Source organism: Sparus aurata, chromosome 3 (assembly GCF_900880675.1).
Source record: "Sparus aurata chromosome 3, fSpaAur1.1, whole genome shotgun sequence".
Classification (NCBI taxonomy): domain Eukaryota; kingdom Metazoa; phylum Chordata; class Actinopteri; order Spariformes; family Sparidae; genus Sparus; species Sparus aurata.
In genome coordinates this window covers 23969634-23983253 of record NC_044189.1, presented here as the reverse complement: position 1 = coordinate 23983253, position 13620 = coordinate 23969634, and the positions used below count along the sequence as shown (strand labels likewise).

The 13620-nt window shown below is 45.6% G+C and overlaps 1 protein-coding gene across 3 annotated transcripts in view; it reads right to left on the bottom strand.

Annotated features, from left to right (window-relative positions):
- Positions 1–2546: 2546 nt before the first annotated feature.
- The window catches only part of trit1 (tRNA isopentenyltransferase 1), a 46799-nt gene continuing 35725 nt past the window's right edge, over positions 2547–13620 (bottom strand). For all 3 annotated transcript variants that reach the window (XM_030412936.1, XM_030412935.1, XM_030412937.1), the window contains 3 exons: positions 6471–6580; positions 5303–5420; positions 2547–4882 (listed from right to left, as the gene is read on the bottom strand). In XM_030412936.1, the coding sequence (XP_030268796.1) occupies positions 4656–4882; positions 5303–5420; positions 6471–6580 (455 nt within the window). In that variant the 3' untranslated portion in view covers positions 2547–4655. The remainder of the gene's footprint in view (positions 4883–5302; positions 5421–6470; positions 6581–13620) is intronic.

Below are 13620 nucleotides of genomic sequence, written 5' to 3'. Positions count from 1 at the left end.
TAGCGGTTTTAAACAATTTATTGATTTTCGAAACCCACTAATTTCCTGTTGATCCGTCTTTACAGCACCAAGTCACACAAAGGCTATTCTCATATTGATCACGGTAACGGACAAGGTGATAACTGACGGGCCAATGTCACAGTGACGCAGAGAGAAGCTGATGTCTAGTCGAAGGTCTTGTTGTTCGCAGCATGCGGCGGCTGCAGCAGCGGCGGCGGCGGCGGCGGCACCAGAGGCCAAAACTCCACCGCAAACAAGCCAGACGCAGACAACAAGCATCTATAGGCTGTAGCATGTTACATAAGCCAGCCTGCAGTTACCCCACGGAGGGCCTCATGCATAGGACACTGTGTGCTCTGTGAACATACACAGCGAACTGAGCTGCCATAGAGCAGGACTGGACTGAGGGAGGGAGAGAGAGACAGAAAGGGAGCGCTCAAACTGGGTGAATTATTGCGTGGCTCGCTGAGTGATGCAGCTATACATATAAACACACACACACACACACACACACACACACACAGGAGAGCTCAAAGACTGCTCAAGTAGAGCGGTTATCTCATCGAATACTCAACAAAGCAGAAAACTCCACCATCAGATCATTTATTCATTTGTGTGTTGCAGGTTTCCCATTTCAAAGCTGGTTCAGTGTGTTGATTCTTTGCGCTCATTGTCTGCAGCTAATGAGTTCACTCAGTGCATATGTGCATGAGTGTGTGTGTGTGTGTGTCCGTAGATGATCCACTACTTCGCGGTGCGCAAATCACTAATTAGCCTTGTGACCATGGCTGCTGCCCTAGTTCTCTACTTCTAATAGTGTGTGTATGTGCGGTTCAAGGGGCTGAAGCCTTATGTCATTGAATTGCGCAAGCTTCCCTTTTTAAATGTGAGCGAGTGATTCAGCAGTGCCTGGAGGTGCCAGGCCGGGCTCGCTGAGGAGCTTGAGATAAGCACATAACACACATGCCAAAGTGAATCAGGTGACTGAAAACATTATTATTATTTTTTTTTTTCAAAGATCACTCGCACTGTGCTCGATTATGTCATTACAGAAAACAAACATCACCAGAGGGAAATGAAAACAGTGCAAACTAGGATTACCACCTCGCGGTTTTATGCCATCTGTGCAGCAAACATTTTTGAAAGTGCTATTTTCTGTTTCAACTAACCACAACTCTAGTAACCGCAATGTAAATATATACAGTCTGAAGGTAAGAGTTGTCGCATGAGAAAGAAACTTTTCAAATTCTGTGAAGAGGCTCCAGTAAAATCAAAATCATGGGCACGATCATGTAGATTTGGTGATTAAGAACACATTAAGAGGCTTCTTTACAACTCTTACAACAAAATACAGAAACAGAAACCAATAAATGACACTTCTCTGCCACCTGAGGAGAAATTCCCCAGACTCCCTTAAAAAAACACGAAATTTTGAGACTTACTGCGTTAGGAGAAACTTCATTAACTGTGTGAAACGCCAACTACAACACATTCTTAACTATTTCGGCCTTGTTGTCAATTCGGCATATAGAAGTGGTCACTCAAGATGCATGTCGACATGCAACTTAATGCAAGGTGTGAACCGATGGACCCAAAGCCGTCCACTTGTGATCAAATCACTCATTATGCATGTTGATACCAAATGTTAACAGCCACAGTGACTTCTGACCGCCACATTCTAAAATCACCCCGAGTCTGAGTGAACAATGTGACGACTGTGAAGCAGTTCCCTCTAGGCGTTCCTGAGATGTCTCCTTCACCAGAACGGGGCTGATGACGACGGACGGACGTACAACCAGAAAACATAATGCCTACGGAACACATCTGTCTCCACGGAGACCCGAAGAAATGTTGAACAGGAGGACAGAAAGACAAACCAGCCAAACACAGAAAGAGTTATAAAAACCAGACACCAGTTGCACAGTGACCTTTGCTATCAGTGTGACTCTCGTACTGTATGGTAAACCCCTAGTGAGCTTGAGGCCTGACCCAGTTTGGAAAGAGGGAATGTGGGACACACAAACTCTCTCTCTCTTGCACACACACACACACACATTTCCAGCTATTATATGGCTGGAAATATTTTTAGTCATGTGGATGAGGTCAAACACTGGGAGCCTGTGAACTAAACTAGTCCTGAAAGAATACTTCTTAGACTCGGGGTTGAAGGCTTAGAGAAAGAGATGATGGAGTGTTGGCAGGGAGTGCGGAACAATTGTGTGACTCTTAGAAACGGGGGAGGGGGTGTTGTCCTGGTGAGAGGAAAAAAGTGGCAGGTGAGGAGAGGGAAAGGGAGCGCCAATCGAGGCCTTTGGAGCGATGCCAGGTATTGTGTAAGTGGTTTTACAGCAGGCGGGCACACCTTGGTTTGAAAGCGGTGTGACACGCTGCTGGATAAACAGAGACCTGCAATCACTGCTGTGAAAACACTCTCTCTCTCTCTCCTCCTCCTCGCAGCCTGAGCCGGTGGTTTGGACCACAGTCAGAGCAGAAATGAGCTCAGCTAAGCCTCACTGAAAGACAACAGCAAATCAGGTGACTAGTCATTATCAAACAAAGAGCTGGAGAACGTTTTTAATGACAGTAAAACAGGCTGGCAGCAGGCAAACAGAGAACAATACTGCGGGCTGTCTAAGGTTGCCAATAAGATCTCAACGAGATAAAGTTAAAAGTACAGCTGAGGTCATGTGAAAACCTCTCGAACACAATATTGTGGGTTTTCCCTTTTCACTGCGGTGACACAAAACACATCATCAACATTTAAGATGAAGTTAGAAATCGTGTTCATTGCTCCATATCTCCCCTCTACACCAGCATCAGGCCCAACAGGGGCAACAAAGCTGTTTGTAGTAATGTTTTATGGTATTTTAGAGTTTTTCTCTTCTTGGAAAATCGTTAAAAATGCTGATTACTCATCCTGCACTCGCAGGCGTATATTAATTATTTGTCCAACAAATGCTTTCTTTATTTTGTGTCGCCGGCATGGACGTAAAAAAGATGAATGCTGCCGAGCAGCGTGCTGCTTGTGACCAGACCTCACTCATTACTGCACAAAAATACAACTCTATAAGTTTATTCAGTGATTTGGGTCAAACTGGGTCATGTTTTATGAAGAAGATATTTGCTGGTTGTCCCTCTGGACGGAGAACTTCACTTCACAACAAACGTGCTGATAACCAGCAGCTTTACAAAGAACACCTCCGGACCAGGACCGAACGTGGCCTCCAAGAACCATGAAGACCAGGTGTGGAGTTTCTCACAGACAGATACCTGTAGCTTTGTTGCTAAAGTAAGAGCTAACCGCTGCTAAATGTAGCTAGCTGTCGTTAGCTCTGTAAGTGGTCCTTCCTGACTCAGCCTCAGAAGGCCAGGAGCCAAACCTGACAAAACCCCCACCTCAGTACTGTATTCCCTTTGTCTTCTCGGAGGCTGTGCTGCTCTGACCTGGTCCGGCTGGGTTCTCTGGGAGCTTCCTGTCCAAGGTTAGCGGGCTTTACAGGAAACACGCAACTAAGCTGAAGCGAGTAGCATTCTTCTGGCCGTTTTCATGTGGACTTTAAATCTGGAAGTGCAAACATTATGTAACAGTGTGAAATTTAAGGCACACATTTCAAGAACAGAAAGATAAACATCTCTAAAATGTTCATTTGGTTTCCAGGCAATGGCAAAAAAAAAAAAAAATACACATAAACAGAGGTCCTTAAATATGATATTTCTTTGGCTGTACAGAAAATAAAACAGCCCATTTATCCTTTTGGGTCCACAATAGCCAGGGTTCAATTCCAGTGTATTGCACATTTTGACCGAATTTTCAGGGAAAATTGGTAAAAAGAAAATGTTTGTTTCCCTCCACAAACGTTATACAATTATTTAAAGTCGGCTCGAAGCAGTGGGCGGCACCACTTCTCCAGTCGGAAAACCATTATCACAGGGTAAAAGTTGACATGAGTGTTAATGACATAATTAAAAGATCGCCAGTCGAACCTCAAACAGTGAAAAACAATGTAGAAAACACTCTGGAAATGTTGGCGTTTCTGTTTGTATTGGTGTGAGGAAGCTAAAACATTTTCAGCAGAGTGGAGGATTAAGTCGGGACGGAAACGGCTGATCAGTCATGTGAGTTAAATGTTTCACTATTTAAGAATTTATACAGAAAAAGTGTTTCCAACTTCAATCAAGTGTACTGAATTTTTTTTATGGAAAAGGAAAAAAACAACATCTAATCGAGCATTTTTCTATTTAAAAACCGAGGCATTATTTTTGAAATGTTGCCGTTTCTATCAACCTTTTCTGATGCAAAATACTTCAAATAGTAATAGAAATACGTTTGGAGAACAGGGATAATGTGAATCTAACCATCCGCATATCTGATACAAAACAGAACCACTTAAAGGATTCATGCTCGGAGCCCAGGAACAAACTGTTCCCTTCCACGAGGGGAACGATGGTCTGTAATCCCAATCAAAGCAACTACTTTGACAAACTAGAAGACTGTGCAGCACGATCAAAGAGAAAAAAGTTCAGTTCAACTCTTATGAGATGTAAAAAAAAAGTAGCCCTACAAGGACTGGAAGGAAACATCCAGCTGTTAGTGCAGAACCGTGTTGGAAACCTGAATGAGCGCGTGTGTGTGCAGTCCGGAGCCAGCGCCACTCTCATAATGTCACAGCTTCCTTGTGTGTTGTCCTGGTGTCTTGGGAAGACTCCAGAGAGGTTTCACCGCAGCCCGAGGCAACGGTGGCACAAGAGTCCTCTGAGAGGCTCTCTGCAGTCTCTGCAGCAGAGGCGGGGGGGGCAGCGGGAACCTGGGGCTGGTCACAGGCTGGATCGGACTTCATCCTCTTCCTCACATGATAGTGATGCTTTTTGGACTTCAGGTGAGCTGCAGGTAAAGGAAGTAAAATTGGATGCTGCAGGAGACACTTTCTCATCTGAGTCAAAGTTGAGGATTGTGACTGAAAATTAGTTATGAGTCAGAAAAAACTGAAACTTGTTCCCAGTTGGTTCCCACTTTCTAAGGCACTATGGCGTTTTTTTAGCCCTTGGAAAGCCCTTATAATTACCATATTAGCTGTCCCTGAATCCAGGAAACTGACACGGCCTCCGTTAAGAAAATGGGTATTAATATTTGATATTATACTCAAAGCTGGACATCGAAATCTTCCTGATTGCGTGGACTGGCTTCAGAAACCCTGACACACAAACATCGCAAGGAGATTTCGGCTGATACATTCTGACGGTGAAATTAAAAGAGGAAATGAATGACGCGTGTCTTTGTGCGACGCGGTTCCGACAGCCTCACCTGTCCACTCCAGGTCACCGATGATCACTTTGTCGCACAGATCGCACGAGTGGTGGCTCCGTTTGTTTCTCAGCTCCGCCCCCTGCACTCTGACTGGTGCAATAGCCGGCTCCTTGCCCTGATTGATCGAGCAGAACCGTTTCATTCTTACATTCAGTGTTAATCCCTGAAAGACACTGTGTGTACTCGAGCTATCACGGCATCAGACTTTTCAATCCGTAAAGAATTCACGCTCAACACAATAAAAATATTTCATTTTAAAATAACACAGCTGTCGTCAATATCAGTGCACTGCGACAAACCGAAGTGTGTAGCCGGTCTGATAAACATTTGTTTGTGACTAATCTGAGGGATCATGGCTAAAAATATGTGTACCACCTTATTTATCGGCACAGGCCTCAAAAATCAAGTATCAGACGGGCTTTACTGCTGAAATCCCTGTTTGCCAGCTAGCAGTCTTCTTCTTCACTTCCTTTGTCGGTGGATTTCTACATTGGCCCTCTTTTTTTTTTTTTTTCTGCCACAAACTGTCAATTACTAAAATTGTGTCAAAGCGGCGGCAGGATGTGAATAACACAGGTACACGTAACGCTTTCTCTTCAGAATACAAACACAACAGAAACCCATTTGTAAAAAGCTTGTTAATTCTAGTGTGGCAAAACTCCACAGGGTTCCTTTTATAGCATATTTATGAAACGGTGGTTTAGCGATACCTACGGAGCAGCAAAAATGAGGCAAAGCTTGGGGTCAGTTATGAAAGGAAGTTGTTAGAATAACAGAATGAGAGAGAAAACGGGAGCGAGCAGAAGTGAAATTTAGGAACGAATGAACAAAACGTTGAAAGAGTTCGATTAAATCTAAATATAAATACATATAAAATAAATACAAAATCAAAGGAAGGGATGCAAAGTACAGAGGTACACGAGAAAAAGTTACTGACGGACTTACAAGGAGGGAGCGGAGGAAGGAAAAGTGCGAGGTGAGGCAGAGCAGAACACGTGAAGTTCAAGAGGAAAGCAAAGGGGATGGAGAAAACAACAAAGTGAGCAATGAAAGTTTGTAGTGTCGGGGGAAGAAAAGGGAGTAAAGAAGGAAGTATCATTTCATTCCCGCCGGCAGATGAAAGCTGCCGACGGGCGGAGGCTAGTTGGGACTACGGAGGCCGCACCTTGCTGAGACTGTCCAGGATCTGCAGTGCAGGGTTCAGCACCGTCTCCTCCCACCTCGACACGTCTGTCGCATCCAGGCCGTACACCGCCGGCACGTTGTCCCCTGGTCCTACACGCACACACACACACACACACACACACACACACACACACACACACACACACACACACGTGTCAAACACACACAGTCAGGCCAGCGTTTCCATCATTTATTCATCTTCAGCGGACTTGGGGAAAAAAGCTCCCGACGACAACATTTTGACAAACGTGACAAAAAATCTCTCAACAATGTATTTGAGTTCAGGTTTCTTACAGACAGCCAGCGTGCTGATGAGGACAAACAACACAGCTACATGCTACATGCTAATTATGCAGCTGAATATTGGACATTCTGTATGAAACAGGAAGGCTCTGGAGTGGGCGACGTTACATCAGAGGGGGGCGAGCTGGACGTCCGGCTGAATCCTGTACAATCTGGTCAAAATTTACAGTAGCAGCGATGTGTCGTAGCCCCACCCTGACGCTCCGTCAACCTGCTGACTCACACTGGCTCGATAATGTCTCTCCCTCTCTCCCTCCTTCCTCCCACCCTTCTCTCTTGCGCACCATCTCTCTTCCTCTCTGTCTTGCCATCAGTCTCGCTTCGGCTTCGGCTTTCACTCACTCCCTCACTCCCTCACTCTCTCTCCCTCCCTCCCTCCCTCCAAATGTTCCACCCCCGCGTTTCTATTTTGCATCAGTCAGCAGTCTCCAGGCCAGGCCTCAGCACTAAACAGCAGCACCAGACCCTGCCCTGCTCGTCTGTCTGTCTGTCTGTCTGTCTGTCTGTCTTCATCACAAGCCCCTGCCCTGCACTGACCGAAGACACCCAGATGCACAGACAACGGCGCTGTGTCCGACTTGCAGAGAAAGTGACTTCGAAAAAGAGCAACTGTACGCGAGCGAGGTCAGATTGCACGCACACAATAAATATATAGAGCTAGAAATCATTAGAATTAGGAACTTATGTGCGCAGAAAACACAGGAAAAATAAAGTAGAAAGAAAAATAAATAAATAAATACACAAAATAAGAAGGAGAAAACAACCGTGGTGTGCTTCAACACGACCGAAGACGCTAAACCTGGACGTGATTTATGCTTTTGGCCCTGATGCTTCACCACATGATACACCGTTAGTGTTACCGTGGCGATATCAATGGCTGAAATACAATGCTGAATGATGTATCAAAACCTAAGCCATAGTTACTGCATCTGCATCACGCTGCATGAGTCAGGCATACATTTTGTTTAAAGCTGCAGTAGGCAAAATGTTCTTATTAAAATAAGTGTTAAGTAGCTCTTTATTCCAACTGTTAGCACTGTTACAGAGGGTTTGGTTAGCCACCCACATCTCTCCTCCCCGGCTCATGCAGCAAGAAATGTTCTGGTGTCCCTGCACACTTCATCCAATCGGGGACGCCATGGAGAGGCGGTCCTGTGTGCTCGTGGACAGTCAGAGCAGGATCCTCCCATTCTGGTGCCAACGTCAGCAATGGTGGGACAGAGAAAGATACCAATTTATTGCTACCTGTGGCGGTTTGTACTACCAAACACACCAAGTGATGAAAAATGCTTGACGGGAAAAAGATAAAAGTTAGCCAAAACACTTACAAGCCATGCTAGCAGCTCTGTAAGTCTGTATTAGCTGCATGCTAATGTTCATGCCAATGCTTAGTAAGTATAATGTTTACCATGTTCATCAGCTTAGCATGTAAGCATGCTAACGTTTGCCATTTATAGCCAAGTGGACAGGATTTTTCAAAATGTATTTAGAAAAACATCAGCGTGTCGCAAAACATACATTTGCGTTATCATTCTGATAATATGTTCAGTTGTGGGTTGACAGCGAGATAGTAATGATTCATGTGAATGTATTTCTCAGAAATCATATGACTCTGGTCGGTGAAATGTGGTAGACAGGAAGACGAATTTCAACATATTCAAATATGAAACCACAGCCTGTCTGCTGCCAGCAAGAAGCTTCCAGGACATCGCAATGTCAACAGTTCTACATGTATACATTAATATTAGTGATAAAGTAATGTGCACAAGCTGAGGAAATAAAAATGAGGCTTCAAATCCTTTAAGTACATTGAGCGGTTGTGGCTCAGGAGGTAGAACCGCTGTCCATCGGCAGATTGGTGGTTTAATTCCTGACCTCCACAGTGACTCAGTGACATTTTCACCTTCTACCATGTGCAAATAAAAGTCATTTTGAAGCTTGGTGAAGAATCCACAGGGAAATTTCTTGGTTGAAAGCTGATATTTGCATAGCCACGCGGTTTAAATGTGAGCGTTTGATGAACGTCGTCAATGAGTTGGTGAGAAAGCCTTCACTTAAAACAGTTGTGAACATCTTTTCACTGGTGGTGACCATATCGGTTTTTAAAAACGTCTCTACATGAAAATGCTCAGTGGCTTAACACAATGTAAAGAAGGTCATAAACCAAATCAACCAACCAAAAGTACTGAATAAATACAAATTGTGGCCTGATCAAAAAAATGTCATCGCAATCCGTTAAACAGCTCATGAGTCATCTCCATCTGGACCTCAGTGGCGGAGCGACGCTGCCAGAGCAGCTACAAATTCAAACAAAAGCTGGATCTACTCAGGTGCACCTTTTCATACAATACCGATGTGTGAAGCACACGCAGTTGCGTAAATGAATCCCATTAACCTGTAAGACACAGTTTGCCAACTCAATTATGGCTTAATCCTTTCCACACATGGACTAAAACGGTGAGTTGATGGCAGCAGACGCCCTATAGACTGAGGTTACTAACTCTGCAGGGAACTGTCTGAGACTCCATTATTGCAGCGCGTGAGTGCAGAGTGCGGACTGTAGAACTGGTCAACTGTACAACAAACTGTACCGACTGTGTGTGTGGGAACAATGAGAGTCTTCATACAGCCACGCCTGAGAGCCATAAACGCGGCCTTAGTTCTTGGCACAGGCCACATTTCATCCCTCTGGTCTGAATTTGCATACTGTTGGGGTTTAATGTCCCGTCGGCCACTTAAACGTGTGATGTATTTCATTCATTTCCTGCCGAGGCCGACTTTGCTTAATTGAATAGCCGACAAGGTCTGTGAAGGCGAAGCAAAGGCAAAGAACCTCAAAAGCCTGAATGTAAGCGCTCCTGCACCTGCTTCATTTGGCTTCCTGGTGGTTGTTTCATCTGTGCGCACGACTAATCGCAAAACTCTGTGCGGCATGTGTGTGCTCATACAGTCAGACAGTGGCAAGTGTGTGTGTGTGTGTGTGTGTGTGTGTGTCGTTTTAAAACAGCAGTGACTGTTAATCAAAGCATCAGGTTTCACTAGCTCGGTTACTGTGTGTGTGTGTGTGTGTGTGAGCCCTTTGTGTTTGCAGCACAATAGCAGGCAGGTGGTGGTGGCGAGCATCACCTGGCATACCCATACCAGATGCAGCACCGGAGCGCCCTGACTCCACCTCGCCAGCCGTCCTCCTGCGCTCTCCTGTTGCTGCTATCGCTCTCCTTACTGTGTTCCTTTTATCTCCCTCAACGCCAACAATTCCCCTTCGCAAACCACCAAACTCCCACTGGGCAGATTGGAGTGGGGAGGGCAAATAAAAGGGGAGATAGTGCCTTGTGGGTTGCCAGATGCTGGATAGGGGAACCCCCCCCCCGCCACCCCCGCAACATTCTTGTTTAGGATCTGGTGAAATTTAACTCTGCTAATCCACTCTGTAGTGAATGAGGGTTGATAAGAAACGCAGAGGGGACAAAGAGCAGGGTGGTCAACACACACACACACACACACACACACACACACACACACACACACACACAATACACTGCGAGCACTCCCTTTCAAGCACACAGGGGCGCCTTGCCAACAAGAAAGAGCATCTCCTGTCGCCGTGCAGCTGCTTGCCAGTGTCGAGTGTGTGTGCTGAAACAGAAGTCCACCTGTTGCAACAAACGGGCCAGGAGTCATTTGCCGCGCTATCCTCGTGTTTGCTGAGTGAGGGTGTGCGCCCGTGTGTGCTTTGCTATAAAAACTGCACCAGCGGTCCCGGAGCAGGGCGCCCCGGCCCAGCTGTGCTCCTTTGGCTGTCGTCCACACTGGAACATGACAGCTGCCTCCATTCACTCAGCAGCCTCCTTCCTCTTTGCTGCAGTTCCTCTTCCACTTTTTGTCTCCCTTTACCTCCTTCTGTTTTTCTTGTTTGACATTTCTGCTGCAGGTTAAGTAGAGGACAAGGATATATGTGTAGACAGAGCCAAAGCAATTCTTCACGCTTGATGTACTGGAACTGCTATACTTAGTACTTACACAGTCGCGATTTAAAAAAAGTCATGATGCTGTGTAAAACAACAATGTGAAGAATGTGATAAATTGTTTTACAAACTAAAAAAAAAACACAATGAAACAGAAATGACTTGTTCTGAGTTAGATGCCAGCAACATGCTTCATACAAGTTGACCAGGGGCAACAGAAGACTGGGAAAGACTTGTGGTAGGTGACAGAATCATGATTGGGTTTGAAAGGAGCCTCCGCAAAAGGCTCAGCTGCTCACAAGCAAGGATGGGACGAGGTGCGCCGCTTTTTTGAAACACATGGACTCAGGAACACTTTGTAAAACTGTAAGTGGTAAGCACAATTTATTTGAAAATGACTGCACTCTGTTTTTATTTATATTTCTAAAAGACGCTCAACTTTAGGATGCTACACTTGGGGCTGTAGCATCTTTGAGCTTACTGGTTTGGTTTCTCAGCCTGCAGCCTCACCGCTGCCACAGCACTGTTTTGGGATACAGCATGCAGCTGATTTTAGAACCTAAAAACTCGGTATGCTACACACCTAGCTCCACGAGGCAGACAGACAAAGTTAGCTGCTAGCTCACACAGTGCAGCGTTTAGCAAATAACGGGCCAGATATTTGTCTTGTGAACTGGTGGAGACCAAAAACAGAGCAACAAGGAGAGTGGATACTGGACTTGCATCCATCAGGTGTGTACAACACTGATTCCTGTAATGCTGTTGTTGTTCCGTAACTGCTTGATGGGAAAAACATTTTATCTATAGAATAGTACTTTTCGCCATTACATTTCCACTTGATGCATTGAGGAAACGTACCTTCCGCTGTCTCTACCTTTATCCCTCGTGTGTCACTCTCATCCCCTCCAGCCCTGCCTCGCCTCCCTCCACCTGGCAGAGGTGACGGAGAGGTCTCCGATGGCAGCAACAACCCTGGCTCCTCTAGACGAACTCCACGAGAGGGAGGTCGCATTTAATGTGAGTGTGTGCGTGCGTGCAATCGAAAGCGTCGCACTTGCTGGAAGACAAGGGTACAAACTCGCCCCACACCTGTTGCGCCAGATGGATCACGTTACCATCACTCTCCATCCACCCAGCCACCCATGTGTCGCTGCTGTTGCTCTCTCTGTCCCCCTCCATCACTCCTCCACTCACTCACTCCCTCCCTGACTCCCTCCCTTCCTGCTCTCTCTCTCGCGGGACTGAAAAGATACCTACACCCCTGTTACTTAACACTCACGGGGCCTCAGTCAGACTACACCTGCCTATCCTGGTTACAGGTAGTGTGTGCTTGGGTGCGCATCTTTGGGGAATTAATGGTAAACAACCCTCTGCATATAATGTGGCACCTATTCAAATTAATACAACCTCAAATTACCATTTTCTTTATGGGTAATTACATCCACTAATTAAACATACCCCTATAACTACACACACACACACACACACACACCCTATACAGCGTACACCCACATACAGACGCACTTAAAGGCAAGACAAATTAAGCTTGATTTAATTTGAGCCAGCTGACCTGGTGTTTAAATCCCCACAGCCACCAAAGTGGAGTGCATCGTGCAGCGCGTTTCCTGCTGAAAAGTATTTAAGACACCGAACGCCCACCTGCTCCCTCGCTGACAGTCGCTGCTGAATATCTGAACTGTAAAACTGGGTTAAACTTCAGCCTTCGAGGCATTAGATTCTGCCTATATTCCTGTGTATTTACATTCAGGTCATTTTCTATTGTCTGACTGAGGCTCTCTGTCGTTTCCAATTTGTCTTTCCCTTTGACCCACTGGACTCTGTGTGCTTGGGTTTGGTGAGCGTAGCCCCCGGTGACCCCGTTGCCCGAGTTTGTGTGGTCGGGGCAAATTCCCGGCAGCTCTGTAATGCTTCAAGAGATTAGCCAGCTCAGCTGAGGCCTGCCGGCATCTGTGTGTGTGTGTGTGTGTGTGTGTGTGTGTGAGTGTGAGTGTGTGTGTGTGTGAGTGTGTGGGGGCTCAGACGAAACAGAAAAGAGGTCAGCAGTCACAGCAAGGGAGCGAGTAGAACAGAGACGATGCAGACTGAAAGGTGGGACGAGCAAAACATTGGGTTAGGGACAATCCCAGTCGGGCCCAGACAAGCGGACAATGTACATATTGACATGTGGGGCCGTGATTCTTGGCTTTTGTGGGAAAATAAACAAGATCTTTCCCAAATAACACTTTACTCTCTAACTCAAATGCAGTGATTTGGGAAAACATGAACCCTGCAAGACTAATGTCTGTCAGGCCAAAGGAGTCAAGCCTCCCACTGCTTTCTAAAACACTCACTACAGCAGCTACACAGACATCCAGGGGAATACTTTCTAAGTGTCTGAGATTTGTCTTTGAAAGTGCTCATGCTTCTTACGCTGGCTAATGTCACCGATGCATCTGCATTCCCCAAACAACTCTAAATCTCACTGAGTTGGCATGTGGAATATGAGCAAGTGCACATTCCTGGTAGATTACCTTGTAAGAGGAAAGCCATATTCATTATATATATAATCTTAAACCATTGCGCAATGTCTTTGACTTCACAGATCTATTACTCAGACTGGACTTCTTGGATTGTGTTTATCATCTCGCCCCCAATACCTTGCACTGAGTGGCAACTAAAGTTTCAGACTTTTAACAATTCAGAGAGTTGATCTCATCTGCTGCCACACTTACTGTCAGGGATGATTTTGCAGAAAGTAAACATTGCAATAGTTTCCTTGAAGCACAGTTTGGCACAGCCAGCTCTGGAAAATATCAACAGCCACAAAAAGAAATAATTAATTAACACATATGACATTTGCTG